Below are 17,056 nucleotides of genomic sequence, written 5' to 3' on the forward strand. Positions count from 1 at the left end.
GGATGGTGGGGCAAGATAAGATTAGCAGCAGGTTAGGTGCAGTCCTGCATCATGCTTCTAGTCTAATGTTGTTGAAGTTGGGGTAGCAGTTAGATGGATAATGGGAATGAAATGGCAGCAGCAGAAGTGCCACCTGTGAGGGAAGCAGAATTCCAGGAACTGAATGCACAAAAAGTCAGAGGAACTGCTTATGATGCCAAGTTTTTCAGCGTGGGTAAGGCAAACTAATTCAAATGGCCAGTTGCTGTACATGCAGAGAGGCTGTCCATGTGGGAGTGGTATTGTATAATCGTGGAATGGGAAAAAGTGCTTGAGGAGGACAGTGGGGGAAGTTACATGGTTGCTCTGCAGGCCTGCTTTGGCATTAATGAAATACAAGGGCCAATTTTGAGGGAATTAATACTTAAAGACGGACAGTTGAGTGCTGGAAAGAGATGTTAGCAGCAGATTTTCTAGGTGAAAATAGCTTAGTGTCAAATATTTAAGAAGTGGTTGGAGTAGTGGCCACTCTCTGAATTTTTAAGCTATTACTCCTAAAGATGCGTGCTAGTTCTCTTTAGCTGACTGAATGAACATTTGACATGCAACAGAAGGGCTATAGCTGGAGAGATGGGGAGTTGCACCTGGTAGTTGGGGTGCTCTCAGGGGAGGCAAAATGGATGGTTTGGGTTGTTGTCAGCAGGCAGAGAAGTTGAATACAGGTCTCTTCACTGAGACAGGCTGGTTCTGGCCCTAAGAAGAATAAGTGGAGGCATCAATCTTTCAGTAAACAGGCCTGGATTAAGTCTTTTTTTTATTTTATGAGGTTATTTTTAACAAGGTTCAGTATATTGCTTTGGTTTTCTGTGCATCCCTGCAAACAGTTGTGCTGGCACAGCTGTGGAATAACACAGGGAAAGGGCCAGGAACTGTTTTACTCTGCTGAGATAATGGGAACAGGGCATACCATTGGCCAGTCCAGGTAACACAGGCGTGGGGATGCACCAGTCAGAGGGTGGCCGAGCATGCACAGACTCCAGGTTGCTCAGCCCTGCGACTAACGCTGGGGCGTTCTCCTGTGCATAAGTGTGGGTCTGGGGACATGAGGCGCAACCACAATAAGGTGGTGGAAAAGTGGGGATTTGGGGCTAGGCTGAAGTTAGGCAGAGCATGGGAGTGAGGCCAGCATGTTCTTCACTTAGCTCATAGGCAGTTAGGTGTTACTGGGAATAACTCTTAGCTATCCTTAATAAAACTGAAATCGTCGTTGTGCTGGGTCAGCGCTGCTGTGATGTCCTACTGTGCTGCTACTTTTACTGTTCATTGGCCTTTTTCATTACAGGCTCACAGAGATAAAGCTGCTTCTCACTCATGGTATTGTGTGTGTTGCTGGAAATGCTCAGTGTGATCACTGCAGCCATCGCCTCCGTTTCCTCCCTGCCTCCCCCATTGTTTGGGCTTTAAATGTTTTCTTGTCTTTGATCATGGGACTCTACCCTTGATTAGGCTTCTGGGACCAGCCTTCCTAAGAGTACCCTACTGATATTCTTGAACTTTCACTGTTGTGGCTTTGTTTGTTTGTTTTACTTATTTGTAATACAAATAGCATAGAAGCCTGGCATGGAGCAAAGAGCAGGAAATTCATTCAGGCTTTGAGTTGGACGTGCTGAAATTGAAAGATATGACAAAGCATGCAGGGGGATACCCACACATAAAAACTGCTCTTTTTCCCCTTTTTCAGGAGCTCTTTTGGGGAACCTTTTCAAAGAAGGAAAAGGAGTGAAAACCCAAATGCAGAATAAAATCTGCACATAAAATTCAGTCGGTAAAGTAATTCAAATTCTGGAAATGAATACCCAAGCAAAACCCATCCAAAATGCTTCTTTTAATAGAAGCTAGTGTTTGTTACCATAACAATCCTTTTTGCAGAAAGGATTAGAGCTGTTAACATGACTCCACTGCCAGATCCAGGTAGTGCTAGTTTCCAGGGCCCCTCAAGCAAATTGCAGGAAAAGCGGGGAATCTATATGCCTGGAATTTGATGCTGTGGTTTAGTATCATAATAACAATTCATTTAAGCTCTGGCTGTATACTGCCTGTTATTTCCTTGGAAATTTAATGCTTCATATGGAAAAGTACTACTTTGAAATAGCAGTGTTACAGTCTCTGTCAATCTGAGGGAGGGATGCAGATGAGCAAGCAGAAGCCAGAGAAGAGTAATATGTAGCTGTAGCTGCTTGACATTACTGACTTTTAAGGGATCCAAAAAAAGGTATGATTCCTCTTGAACAGAGGAAGAGAACAAGATGTTTCTGTAGTAACGAGATCATAAAGGAAAGAAAATTGCTTGTAAAGAATGGGTCTGATTTTCCCCCTTTCTCTATTTTGCTCCTATTATAACTTAAGCTGCAGTTTTGCTATCAACTGCCTCTTGTGTAAGCATTTAATATTTCCGAGATTCCTTGCAAAGCTATTTTTGTGATGGTGATTTCTACCCTACAAAACACATTTTGTTTTGTAATAACTGCTGTTTCCTTCATCAAAAGAATAGACATTTTCTGCAGTAGCATTCAGTGGTCCTATCTGAACTTGTCAGTTTAGGTCTAATGTGCCAGTTCAAAGCACTGAGGTTGGCATCGGTTGAGAAGATGATGGTGTTTCTTTCAGCATGCTGGGAGTAAATGAGTAAAACCACTTTTTTTAAGTAGGCTTGGAACTAAAATGTGAAAAGGGCCTTTTGTTTTTAGGTGCAGATTCAGGAGCATGATAAACTTTACTACTTGGTAGCCTGGGAACTTGATTTTGTCTTGCTTAAAGTGCAACCTTTTCTTTTCTTTTTTTTTTTTTTTTTTTTTTTTTTACCTCTCTTTCCCCCTCCCACCCCCTCCCCGCCTCCCCTTGCATCCTGATAGTATGATGAGCCTTTGGGAAATAAATGGGAACTGCCTGGTATGTGTCCTCTATGTCACAGAATTTCTGTAGTTTCTAGACTTCTCTTATTTTGCTCTTTAAAGGAGAATTATTTTACTGTTTTGCTGGTGAGGGAAGAGGGAGGATTTTTGTAACCTTGTTCGTGCATTTGTGCTGCCTTTTTAAAAAGATACTGTTCCTTGTCCTTTTCCCTAAGATACCTACACACCGCTTTAATGCCATCACTAAATTTCCAGGGCAACATGAAGTGTAAGCTTTGACCTTAAAGGCTCTATTGCCTTCGGTTTAAAAAAAGAATCCTAGGATCTGTCAAAAACCTGTAGGGCCCAAAAGAGGCATCTCTTATTGCAAGTTACTAATAAAAGATGTACCTACTAAGAAACTTGTTTTTACCCCTGTATATTTTGTCTTATATCTTACATTCTTGCCTAGCAGTTTAGAAAAAAATGCATACTTATTTCTTGACTGTTCCATATGATGATATTCCTCTATAGTACTGAGATAGTAGTGTCAAGGTTTTAAAGCAGTGTTCCACTCCAACTTTTTAAAAAAACCCAAAACATTTTATTGGATAAAATATGTAAGAAAGTCAGGAAGCTGTTGTCTTGAGTTTTGTTTTATAACGCAGAGCGCTGCAGGGTTTAAAGGTGTGGCAGCCCTTTTCTTTTCTATCCAGTGGAGCAGTTCAATTAGTTTGAGTTTGTAACACTGCGATGTAATCTGGTGAATACAGAGTTGAGCAGATTGCTAATAAATTGCATTGTAATTTTGGTTATTCCCACTGTTTTGGCTGAGATCAGAAGGTTTGTTGCATCCTCGCAGATAGCTGGACCAGCTCACCGCCCGCTGGGACCATATGGTCAAACTGGCAGAAAGGGCATTAGCCAGCCATTAGGGCTGATTGAAGCCACACTGGTAGTCTTGAGCAAAGGATAGAGACTGTCAGGAGATAATCAGCAAATGGAAGGTTATAAAATGCCACCCAGCTTGCGAAGAGCAGTGGGAGTATGTTCAAGGGCTGATAGGCATAATGCAGTACTGTAGGTTTGCCGGAGGGAATTGCTCGTCTTCCCGGCCCTGTGCTTGCAGCTCCTCCACGGCTCCTCCCTGCACTGACCATATCACTGGGGGAGCAGTAACTCATGTAGGGAAGGTATCTGAATGCTTAGCAAGGTTTGTGGCTACCATTGCACAGTCATGAGGGCTTTTCGTGTTGAGGGCAGTATGAATAGGTATTTGGTCTCTGCTCATGTTTATCTTTGTCAACAGTATCTGGAAAATTGGATACAGAATTTTATTTCGATCAGTTATTTTCTTATGCCCAGTTTCTCTAGGTATGAACATCTGCTCGTAAGATATCAACAGATTAAATTGCTGTGTTTATAGTTAAAATATTACAGAGATGTAGTTTTCATCTCTGTAAATGTCATTGGTGAGATTGGCAGAAAAGGTTGGAAGTCACAAAATTAAATATGTTTGGTTGTTATCTGACTGGGATGAGGGCACTGTACAACAGTTTGGTACTGTACTGCAGAACTGGGGCAAGAGCCATTTAGCTGATATCTGTCTTTTCTTGGAGCTACCTTTTTGAATGGAGATGATGCTTGAATCTGTGAAGAGATTACATGGTATTTTGTGTTCCTGCAGAAAAATCTAGAAGCATGAGTGCTGATACTAACTTTTCCAGCTTTTTTTTTTTTTTTAATGTATGTTGCATAAGATACCAGAAAATAGAATTTTGTTGTTGTGTTAAATTCAGGGGGGTGTTGGGGAACAACAAAGCTTTTGATCTATCTTTGGTAAATAGGAGACTGGTTACAGAATATAAATATTTATCTTAGATGATGCTGTAAGCAGTACATTTCTTTCTCTCATGTAACAGATAAGGACAAACCCAAGTTAGTCATCGAGATGCACATAATTTCTAAGATGCTTCTTGTCCTGTGTTAAGCTGTTCATTTTGGGGATCAATGGCCATGTAACAGTTGCCTAATTTTTCCACAAACTACATAACTGATATAATGTTACAAAGCAGCTTGAGGGAGTACTAGCACACAGAATTAAAGCCTTCACTGGTCTGCTGGAGGTTGAGTAAAACACTCAAAGAAACAGATTTACCCTTTCTGTGCTCTTAGATCTCTTTGGTATTTGTCAGTAGACAGTGACTGGCCACCCCTAAAGTAATTGCATTTTAAGAATATTGATGCTGGATGGAGAGCTCCCCCACCCCCCTTCTTCTGGTATGCTTTTTGTTTCTCAAGAGCCTTCTGAGGTGGGGAGCCCTGAATGAGGGTGGTGGTTTTGGGAGAAGAATTATTTGTAATGGGGATGGGCCAGGGGAGTGCAGGAGGAGAAGTCTCATGGTTGCTTGTCCTGTTCTTACTCTGCATCTCCACTCGTTTGGGCTCTTCTCTGATGTGTGCCCTCAACCACATCAGCTGCTGCTGTGGTATGGGAGGCTTCCCCATCGCTTCTTCTTGCTTGGTGTCTTGCATGAAGCTGGCCCTGTGGAGCCAGGTGGGTCCTGCATACTGGTTCCACTATTGGCCCGAGAAGCATTCAGGAGAGCATGTGGCTCTTCCTTGGCATTGGAGCCACTGTCCTCTTCTCCATGTTTTTACAAAAGCTTTACTTAAAAGCAAAATTCAGCTAACCCTTAAAACTACTGAAATTGTTTGTTACCAGCTGCCTTTGTGACTTTGAGGACACTGAACTGCACCAACTTACCTAAAGGGAATGCTGTGCACTTGCTGCTGCAGTGATTCCAGTCTGGATCTCCCTGCAGCTCAGTGAGGTTCATGGGCATGGTCATGTCTATCCTTTTTTAATTATTTTTAAATGGTTGTATGTCTGCGTGTAGTGCCTAAAATCTCTACAGGTGACAGTTCTTTGTGTCTTCAGCAGCTATGCATGGCAAATGCAACCAGATAAAATAGGAAGCTCAGGTAATGGGAAGAGGCAGCTTTCCATAGCCTTGCTGATCCACACTGGCCTCTAGAGTGGACTTGTTTTGGGAGGGGTTGATCAGGGAAGCTGCTTTGCTGCCACTGCAAAAATGAGTTGTAATACTCAATGCCAAGTACATTTTTTTTTCCCACAGATGAGTATAAACAGATTCTTTCTTAGGGACATAAAGTTGTGATCCCCCCTTCAGCACACAGTTAGTAGAGTGTGAAACAAAAATCAGGGGATGGCAAGTGCTGGTTAGTATCTTGGTTTTGGGAAGATGTGGTATTTGTATTTGAGGTTGGTGTGTGCCAGTCCAGGGCCTGCTGATGGCAGTGGAAAAACTGTTCACATAATGGGCTTTGGATTACTCTTAAGTAGCTTATTGTACACATGCCTCTTGTGGAAGGTGATGTATCTATCCTTCCTCTGTGGTTAGTTCTTCATCCGAATGTGTTACACCTGGTTGACCAGTGTGCCTTAAAGGAGATCACGTTGGTGAGGGCACTAATTGCCACATAGGCAGGAAGGGGAAGCTGTTGCTTTGTGGTGACTTCTGTTTAGCCGGAGTCTTGCTGACCCTGGCTGTGTGTCTAGAGTTGGTTTTAGTTAAAGCCAAATTGAAGCAGCATCTTTGGCAGAAGGTCATTCAGAGGTGTAGGATTTTTACTGTGTTGTTAGTGATGATGGTGTAGGGATTTGCATAAATTAAGATGTGCAGTCTGTGCAGGTGCTGATGTTGATCTGGTAAGCATTCTGTGGTCACCATCACTTTCTGTGAGCGGTGGTGGCTGAGGCATAGGGCAGTGCTTCCTTCAGCAAAGCTACTCATGACATCTCTGAAGGGAACAGATGAACGCTTCCTGTAAATACACGTACTGGAAACATCTGCCCAGCACATTGAATTAAAGGATTTCTCTTGATGTGCCATCTGACCTCGTATGCTGAGGAACTCCAGTACTCTGTTTTCCTCATGACTTCCCCCAGCTTTTTCTTAAGTTGTCTTCTCGGCACACTCTTCCAAAGCCGAAGCTGTGAGGATGCACTAGACCTCATTTCCCGCATCTGTCCCAGCAGCTGTACCACTTCCTGCCATGAATCATCCAAAACACACTCTTTTATTGTTTCATTTAAGGGTGAAGGCACATTTGTTTTTCTGAAGCCACAAACTAATCTCAGCAATCTGGCAGCTAAGCCTTAAATGAAGGCTTGGGCGCGATAGCCTTCAGAGGAAGTACCTTCCATCAGTGGTGATCATGGGCAAGCTCCAAGCAGAGCTCCTTTCCTTGTGGGCTTCAGCTGTGGTCAGAGGAACTGCAAACTTCATCACTTCTTGGAGAGCTGCAGCAAAATGTCTCCTTCTGCATCAGTGTCAAGCACGCCAAGACCTCCTGTTTTCAGTTCATCAGTACAGCTAACCAGTGCTAATTGTCAAATGATGTTAAGGGAGGGGGGCATCATCTTTTGTCTGAGAAGTCTTGGCTATGTTCTGAATCCTTTCTAAGGCTGATGTTTGCAGCTTTGTTTTCCAGGGCTTATTGATTGCATGTATTTCAATTCCAGCAGTCCAAAACGAGGCATTTCTTTGTCTTCAGAAGCTGAGGATATATAGTTCCTGAAACTTGAGAGCTTATTGTATTTCACAGAGAGATGAGATCCAAAATACACCCCCTCAATTTTGTCTTTAAAAAAAAACCACCAAAAACACCCACCCTGCAAAAAACCCCAAACAAACAAAACGACCCAAAAGCACATTAACTACAAAGTTGTTAAGCCTTTTGTTTGTTTGTTTTGTTTCCTTGTTAATTTTTCTAGGGAAGCGTCAAATTCACCACTTGGGAAACCAGCTTCAACTCAATCAACATTGTCTGGATACAGCTTTTAATTTTTTCAAGATGGCTGTGAGCAAACACCTAACCCGGGGGAGAAAGATGACCCATGTAATTGCTGCATGTCTCTACCTGGTGTGTAGGACAGAAGGAACTCCTCGTATCCTTTCACATTTAAAAAATAAAAATAAATTTAGAAAAGACATACTTTTAGCAAGTCAACTCTCCCAATTAAACCTGGTTTCAAAATTTGAAAAGGTAAGTGATTAGGGAACGTCTTCACTGTTGGTTTTATATAATGATTTGAATAGGAGTTCAAGTAAAATTTGTCTCTTTCTAAATGTACAGTATTGATATTTACAAGGAACTATAAATGTCGCTCTGCTTCCCATCAATAACTCTAAAGTTCTTTTTTCTCAACATTTTTTTTCTAGTATAAATTTTACTTTTCCTGTGCTTTGCTTGGGATTACTTGTTTGTGGTGTAAATTTATTTTGTTTTTAAAACAAATGAATATTAACCCCCAGCCTCCTGCAGTGTCATCATTAAAGAACAGATTAAAGTTCCAGTAGGTTTTCCATCAAGATACTTGGATTTCCTTCTTTTAATGTTTATGGGAAGGTCAGTATCACTCCCATTTTAGTTCTGGGGGAAAGGCATTTGATAAATTCTGAAGTTTGCTCAGAGATCATTCAGGAAATCAGTGGCTGGAGGTGGGATTGCACACAAGCCAGATTTGCAAGTGAGCACTTCTTGCTCTACACCATCCCTAATTTTGTCTTGTAGAACTTATTTTAAAGTATTTAAAGTATTTTTAAGTATTTAAAGCTTATATGGATTGTAATGACCATGCAAATTTATTTGTTTTATGTATTTATATTTCTTTTATGTTGTGTTTCAGTTGCTGGAATTTAGAGTTTGTTATCAAATAATTACTTATGTGTTATTTTAGTTCTTTTCTACTTTAAAGCAGCATGTGCATATCATCAGTATTCTGTTTGATTTGTTGCTTTTTCTTGATTGCTCTTCTCACTCTATTTTAGCAGTTGAACAGCTTAGCTTTTTATGATTGAAATTAAATTTTTTTATTTTCAGAAACTACACTCAGTATTCTAAAATTAATGCTTTCTGATAGTGTTGTGGTCATTGCATTTGCATGTTAAAAAATGGTTTTGCAGGAATAATGGAATTAAAAGGAAGGTTTGCCTATTGCACTGGTCTTTTCTAATGTAAAGTCTCTGTGTCAACTTTGAACAGTAGAACTCTATCATTGCCATAAATACAGTGTTGATTTAAAAGCATTACCAATACTTTTTTTATACCCATGTCACAGTTTAAAAGTAATTTATTTACAGTCATTATTTGATACTACTGAATGATAGCCTAGCCATAATATGCAAATCCATGCTTCCCCACTGGTAGTGATGATAACACATTCGAAGCAGTATCAGCTGTAAGAGGCAATCAGGTACATTGCAATGTAGCAGCCATCAGTAAGCAAAGGGGGCTAAACTTTTCTAGCAAACAAATGAAAAGTCCTTTGCTTGTTCTCTATTCTTCTTTAAAGTACTTCAGCATGTATCTCAGTTATGTGCAAGATGTACTGGTCTGGTTGACACTTCATAAATACCTAAATTAATTTCCCAACTTCTTTTGTTAAATGGAGATAATATCACATGTGATACTTTACTCCTATTATTTCATGCGGAGTATGAGTTAGACTGCAAAGATGTGCTCTTCTCTTTCTATATCAGTATCACAAAGTACTCCAGCTTCATTTGCACTCTTACTGTGCTGCCTGGGAATCAAGAGGTAGTAGTGCATGACTGTGTCTCAATTTTGTTAGTTTTGATTTTTAATTTTTTATTTTAATCTATTAGATAAGAGTTTAACTGTATTACTTTGGGAGAATGAGTTCAGATGCTTCTTGTGTTCTGCTGTTTAGTGGTTTATTTTTGGTTTTGGTAGTGTGGTTTTGGTTTTTTTCCTTCTTTTGTTGGGTTTGGGGTTTCTTAGTATTTAAAGTCTAGTGTAGTTTGAAGAACAAACCCCAAATAAATTATGGATTCTGAACATTGAAATATAAGTTCCTTTTCAGGAATCTTATCCGTTCATTAGAAATTTGCAAACCTGAGAGTCACAGGTGCACATTGCTGACCTTTGAAATCAAAATATGTTCAAGCCTCCATAGATTATGATAATCATTATTGGCATGTTGTATTTGGTTCCAGCCTAGAGATGGCAATATAGAACTGTGCCTCAGGAGGCAGGGATGTTCCCAGGGCCTTTGGTCCAGAGCATGTGTAGAGGATGCCCATGTGACAAGATGCTTTAGCAAGAATGGAGATGCATGTTCAGAGTGATAAGCTTGCCGTTAGTTTTGGTCTTCTGGAGAAGCCAGCAGAGAATGGCATGCAAAGAGAAGGAAATATGCTGTATAATGTACTGGATGAAGGACGTACCGTATTTGTAATACTCCAAGATTTATATACACTGCTCAAGTAGATTTACTGAGTTCAAAGTGTTTATTGTCATTGTGTTGGTTATAGAACTCTTTCATGAAGAAATTTGTGAGAAAGACAGCATCTTGGTTTTGGGTGGCCCAGATGAATAGTGGAGTGACTTAGGAGGTGTAGAGGCCACAAACATTATCTAGGAATAGGTTAGTCTCTGAAGTAGAAGTTGTTTCTTAAAGAATATGGTTGAAGGAGCAAAGTATGTATGTGGCTTGTGGAGGTGCAGTGGAATGTAATCAGGGGCTGAAGTCTCAAGAAATGTTGTTTTCTCTCCAGTGGCAGAACCAAAGGAGTAGGAAGCATTTGGAGAGGGAAAACAGGATTTAATTGTCTGCAAGTTCAGTTTGAGGGCGTGGAATGTATTTATCTGACATGGATATCTGCTTATTCTTTTTTTTTTTTTTTTTCTTTTTTTTTTTTTCATGATGTACGTGTTGCCAGCCAGCCTCTGTGAAAATGTGAGGAAAACTGTAGCCAAGTCTACTGGTACAGTCTGAATTATGCCTGAATAAACCTCAGCCTGAAATAGGAAAACATTAAGTTCTCCTTATGTGTTGTTTAATTAATGCAAAAATGCAAAGTATTCCAGTAACACACATTTTTTTAATCTGGAAAAAAAAAAAAAATAGTTCTAGAACTTAGAGAACATAGAAGTTTACTTGTCTAAAGTACAAGCTTTTATTTATAGTTTTTTAGAAAGTTTAATATTGTTTGAGATCTGAATTGACTTTACATCAGATTATGGTTTTTATTAGCTTATTTGACGCAAAACCCTACAATGCACTAACTTTGACATAACTTTTCATTTGCCCTGCTTATATTGCTTGTCAGTGTTAATGTTTCAAAGGGAAGACGGCTTACTAGCTATTAGCTAAATTTGGGAGGTGTTTCATCCTTTTAATGAGCTAGCTATAAAATCTTTAATATATTATTCTCTTTATAAAATGTGTCTATATTATCACTGTCAGAAGCAAAGGTATTATGCCAAAAATACATCTGAAGGAGATGGTGATTTTTAAATCCTCAGGTTTGATGGAACTAGTTGTCCCCCTCCCAGAGGCTGAGCGATGCTGAGTGTTGCCAGTGACATCTGACTTCAGCTGGCACTGCCAGCGCTCCGGGCATTTTAGACTCTGGCTCTTAATTTGTTTCTTGGAATAGTAACAGTCCTCAGTTGTTTCTCTTTACTGTTTTGAACAGCTTTTCCACCCGTACATATGTTTGAATGGAAACAAAGGGCTCTTTAGCTGGTCCTGCCATTCCCAAGAGTGAGAACTTGGGAAGAACTAGGCAGGGTGTTTGAGTGACTTACTGGCTTGGCTGTAGCCCGTGGCTGCCCTAGGGTCACTCAGGAACAATTTGAGCCTGGCTGGGATTTTCCAGGTGGGATATCAGTTTGTTTTAATTGAAGAACATTTCATTCTGTTTGTAATTCTTTTTGCTGTATACAATTATTAAAAAAACTGTACAGCTCTCCACTATTTTGTTTGCAATATTTTCCAATGCTACCACCTGGGGTTTTTTTATGGCAACATTTTCCATGGCAAATGTCTCGTATCCTACACACACCTTTTTTATTTTATTTATTTATTCTTTTCCTTTGAAGCTCTCTGGAAAATGCACCCTTAGTTGTAAACCAAATCCTGTCTTGTAAGAGCATAGTAAATAAAACCTTTTCCACATGAGAGGAGTCCTCGGAAAGTTCCCCCAGCGTAAATATCTCCCTGTTTGCCTGTGGAGGTAAATTCAGGGCAGGTTTTTCCCCTTTAAGTATTGCTGATCAGTCTCAGTGCCAGGGAGCTCACAGAATCCTTCCCACCACCCAGGGATGGGGCAGCCTCCTGAGATTGGGGATGCCAAGTTACTCAGGTGGTCTTCAGTGGCTTTGTGTGGCCTCCTTGGGTCAATCCAAGGCAGCTGAGTGAGGTCTCTCGTCTCAGTTGTTTGCAGAAGAACCTTTCTGCTAAATGTCTAAGAGAACCTCTTTAAATTTGAGTGTTGGGAGCAGTGATAGGGGAAAGTTTGGTGTCTTTTACATGTAAACTGGTGCTGGGTGGGAAGGCATAAGGCGCTTTTCCTCCCCTGCTTCCTCTGCCCTGTGAACCTCCCTTTTGTTTGAGGGAGGATCATGAAGGCGTTACAGGATCCCAGCAGGCAAGAAGGATTTGGAAAAAAAATGGACATCTCCTCACTGAATGGGGCAGTACTTTGTTATTTCCTATTTGTCTGCAGTACTTGTACTTTATTGCCAAGCTATTTGATGGTGTTCTGGTTTAATGTGTTTATTTTCATGTTACAGTAAGGGAAGTTGAGAGTATTTATCTTCATTTCAAGGTGCAGAACTGAAGCTAAGTTTGACACATTCAAAGTTACCCGGAAAATCTGTGATGGAGTAAGGAACTGGTCTCTTTAATCCAAGATCAGGCAGCAGCTACTGAGCCTTTCTGCCTTGCTGGTCTTTGCAAGAGAAGTTCAGCTAATTTCCTCTTGCACATTAACAGGCTCTGTTGGTTTCCATACTGTCTTGGGAAGCTTTGTATAACCACACCGTGAGAACCTTTGATGGATACATTCATTGTTTCCCTACTAACACTTCAAAGTGTATCTCTGCAAGGAAAAGGGCAAGACTTCCTTTTTTATTAGAAATGAAAAATTAGATCTCCAGCAATCTTCTGACCTCTACTAAAACTTCCTGGAGCCAGCAAGCCCTAGTGTGCCCAATTAAAAAGTTAACTTTTGAAATCAGGCTTAAATCAACAAAATTTTAGAGCTGTAGTTAGGGAAGTTAATAAAACCAGTTTCTATTCTCTTTGGTTAAGGACTTACTTTATAGTAACTGACCTTTTGCTTAAATATATGCATTCAAAATGTGGTTTGTTCTCGAGTGCTAGTGTGACCAGGACAGAAGAGATTAAAAATGGATTTTAAATTGCACAGTTAAGGTTTGTGTAACTACAAAAGAAAATTACTTCATTTCACTGTTTTGTTTTGGATTTGTGTGTGTGGTAAATTATGCCAAGATCTCACATGTTACTTCATAGAAAGTTTAATCCAATAGAATATTTTTAATTGGAAGGGACCTATAGTGATCATCTAGTCCAACTACCTGACTACTTCAGGGCTGACCAAAAGTCAAAGCATGCTATTAAGGGCATTGTCCAAATGCCTTTTAAACACTGACAGGCTTGGGGCATCAACTACCTCTCTAGGAAGCCTGTTCAGTGTTTGACCACCCTCTCAGTAAAGAAATGCTTCCTAAGAAAGCATTTGCTTGGGCTAGAAGTCTTGGAAAAGCCTGTCCACTTCATTGCAAAATGAAGTTTTAAACTTGGTATGCTTTTGAGTGGATGTATTTTAGCTGGGAGAGTTTCAATCTATTAATGAAAAATTGCTGTCTTAAATAGGGTGTGGCTGTTGTTGCCCCATGTTATTTGCATCTGTTTCCAAATAGCTCATGTGTTTGGTAATACTTGGCTTCTGTGATTTTTCTCCTATGGTACCAAATAGGAATAATGCTGGAGATGTAGGGAAGAGGGCAGCCAAACACAGAAATAGAAATTTAATTTCTGCACCTTAATTTCTCCCTGTCACCATCTCCTCCAGTCAGGGTTGGGACTGCTGAATTTCAGCAGCAGGGCTCATGACCTGAAGACTGCATGTCCGGTCCCCTTTTCCACGGGGTGAAGATGAATCATATGATTTTTCACTTGCACTACTGCCTCATGCTTTTTTTGCCATAGAAAGAGATGTGTATAAAGCAAGTATGATGCTGAGGAAATGAGGTGTTTCATGTTTCCTACTGGTGAGAAAGTAGAATTTTCCTCTCCATGTGCTTGCTGACACTGTATGCTCTTGTATGGCTCTGTTCTCTTCCCCACCGTGTCCCCTTACTCAAGGGCTGCTCCTGGCTGCCACCCTATGCTCATGGATAGGCAGCACTGGGGCAGTGAGGAGGGAGGAATATCACTCTTTGGTATCTTGCCTGGCCTCCAGCTGTATTGCAGAAGAGCCTTGTGTTTCTGTAGGTCCCGTGTCATATCTGTCAGACCACTATGGATGCCTTTGAAGTATCTAAAGTGTAGTGCTGGGTACCTGAATTTTTCTGCTTGTGTCTGGTGGTTTGCAGGGTCTTTTAGAGAGAATTTCTTCTTGAGAACAAAATAAGATCAAGCCTTTCAAACTGGGTGTATGGCCCTGCACCTGGGGGACAGGGCTGGGGAGACGGGTAGTGGTCCTCAGGTTCTCCTCTTGTCCCTTGGGGATGACAGCCATAAACCTTACTTGCGCATGACTCGGATGTGGCAGGAAAATACTGAGTGTGATTGCTGACTAGCATTATGCCACAGGGTGCCCTCTTGCTGAAAGTCATCGAAGCTTTCCCTAGGGAGACCATAATTTTAATGTGGATATTCTGTACTTGGGTGATTTTCTTTATTCCTTTAAAATTCTGAAAATATAAAAGGGAAAGAAACTTTACGTTATGGTGTGTGTCAACTCAATATCTTACTGTTTAATGCTTGTGTAAATGCCTATTATAGATGCTGCAGGAAGAGAGGGGGAAAGCTGCTGTAAGTGCAGTAGTGATAATTGACCCACTTAAGAGAGCCGCTCTAATTTTGCGTGTTACAGCATCCTGGAAATTCAGATAAGAATGTTGATCTCTCCAGCTAATAGGATTTCTAAATATATCATCCAGAAGAAGCAGGAGGACTGTAATTTTGCGCATGTGCCTGTGTGTTCAGGCTAGTATTTTGTTTAAGAATTGCACACTCTGAAAATCTGTTTTTCTGTTAACTTGTTACTAACTCAGGATAAAATAGTATTTGACCTCTGGTGCTGGCAAGAAGAGATCTGATCCTGCTCCATTGAATTTACTGATGAAATTCTAGCCAGCTTTCGTGTAGAGGAGTGACCAGCTTTTTTTCCCCTCAGGATGTTGGTACCCAGCAGGTGCTTCAAATTGTCAACTTTTCCATAATGGAGCATTAAACAAAGTATCTGCAGAGATAGAGAGGGAGACGAGTCACAGGATGTCCTATCAAGATTACAGATTTTGGCTGGTTTTGATAGCTTTGCTCGTTTTCCTTGTTTAAGGGAAATTTTGAACAGTAAAGGTCAAGATAATCTTCTTCTGAAATGCGACTTCAGAAATACTTTATTGCTTCACAGAACTCAGTGTTTCAAGTCTCTCTTCAAGCAGTTCTTAAAGCACATAGATGTTTACGACTGCTGAAAACCATGGGGTTTGCACTCTAGGAGCTGTTGCACCTAGATTGTTTTTAATTTTGGAGATCCTTTGTCCTTGCCCATTATACCTTTGTGTTGGAACAAAACTGGACATCATGGTCTGGATTTGAAAGGAAGGGACAGGCTTTATATGCTTCTGGATTAGGTCCACTGAAGCCTTTGTCGCTGCAGGCTTGAATTACGTTATGGGCAGGTAGAAGTGTTTATTGTTTGTCAGTTCTGTGCTCCATCACCATGTTGGGCCTTGTGTAACGCAGAAATACTTACAGTAGCAGCATCTGAGACAGATTTTTAATACATGTAATAGTGTCAGTTACTGCATGTGTTAAGTAAGTAAAATAATAAAATTAATTGCACAGTCTGTCCTCTTAGTAATTAGGTTCCAGTTTGGGGTTTCTGAACTGATGAGACCTTCTCATGGTAAAGGTGAAACAAGGAAAGAAACAGAAGTAAGGAACAGGAGAGTACAATGGCATTGGTGATAATGGGTTAGAAATACAAGGGGTGGCCCTCAGCAGCACCACTGAGAGGAGGTGATGCTTTGAAGCATGGTGGCAGAGACATGGGAACTAATGAGGGGAACAAAGGCACAACAAGTTCTGGGTGGGAAATGCGATGGCAGAGAGGCCCGCTTCCAGTGAAATAAATACAAAGGAGGGATGATAAGGAAGGGGATCACACCTCTCATGTCTTTGACCTTCAGTGATCCTTGCATGCTTGTGAAAATAAATATTTAACAATCTTCTTAAAGCTTGTTTAAAAGAGGAAATAATTAGGTTGGCACTCTGCTCAATTCAGAAGTTTATCTCTGCATCGAAATTTTGGCGCTTATGTCAGCAAAACCAGCATTATAACTGGGTGGTGTTTTGACCTGATGGGAGCCAAGATGTTGCAAACACCAGCTAAATGAAAAACAGTGTGGTACAGTTGGTCATTGTGTAGCACATTCTTGCTTTTGTCAGAGGATATGCTGGATGTGGTGTGGGATGTGGAGGAGACGCTTCCCCTTCCTTCCCTGCACACCCACCCCTCCCTTAAGAAAAGAAAAAAAAAAGAGAAGAAAAAAGGAAAAAGCGTTACCTGATGGTTTGTTTAAATAAATCCTGGTAGCAAATATGATCAATTATCGCTGATGTTTTTGATCTGGTCACTGAAAAATATTCCTGCTTGTAGCAGTCACTAATGTTTTCTGCATTTTAATATTTTAGAAGTCAATTAGAAAATTAAATGCTCTCCTTCATTAAAATCATTTTGAAGATCGTGTATTTGCATTTTAATGCAGTGAGAATGATGCCTTAGAAGACAAATTCACATTATTAGTTTAATTAAGATCAGTAATGCAAAATAGGGTGAATAAAAGCCATTGCATTGAGACCTATAAGCACTTCTATGCTTGCTATCTGCAAATGTTATTTTAGCTTCAGGTCTTCCAAAGCTGTGCCTACTTTCATCATATTCTTAAGTCTCTTATGCAGCTTTTTTTTTTGTCTTGCCGTTTTTGATGTCATAAGAACAAAGTGAAGGTATATCAGAGGAGCAATATTACCTTTCAAATTTGTTTTGGAAAAACAGAATTCATTCTCATACCTGGCATGTCCTCATATCTTG

The 17,056-nt window shown here is 40.4% G+C and overlaps 1 protein-coding gene across 4 annotated transcripts in view; it reads left to right on the forward strand.

Annotated features, from left to right (window-relative positions):
* The window catches only part of BRF1 (BRF1 RNA polymerase III transcription initiation factor subunit), a 177,521-nt gene that overhangs the window by 36,366 nt on the left and 124,099 nt on the right, over positions 1–17,056 (forward strand). For 3 of the 4 annotated variants that reach the window (XM_030484998.1, XM_030484999.1, XM_030485000.1), the window contains exon 3: positions 7,672–7,845. In XM_030484998.1, the coding sequence (XP_030340858.1) occupies positions 7,672–7,845 (174 nt within the window). Of the gene's footprint in view, positions 1–7,671; positions 7,846–9,871; positions 11,585–17,056 lie in introns of those variants that run through there. The other variant, XM_030485002.1, reaches the window with a different exon arrangement.

This window comes from Strigops habroptila, chromosome 4 (genome assembly GCF_004027225.2).
Source record: "Strigops habroptila isolate Jane chromosome 4, bStrHab1.2.pri, whole genome shotgun sequence".
NCBI classification, from domain to species: domain Eukaryota; kingdom Metazoa; phylum Chordata; class Aves; order Psittaciformes; family Psittacidae; genus Strigops; species Strigops habroptila.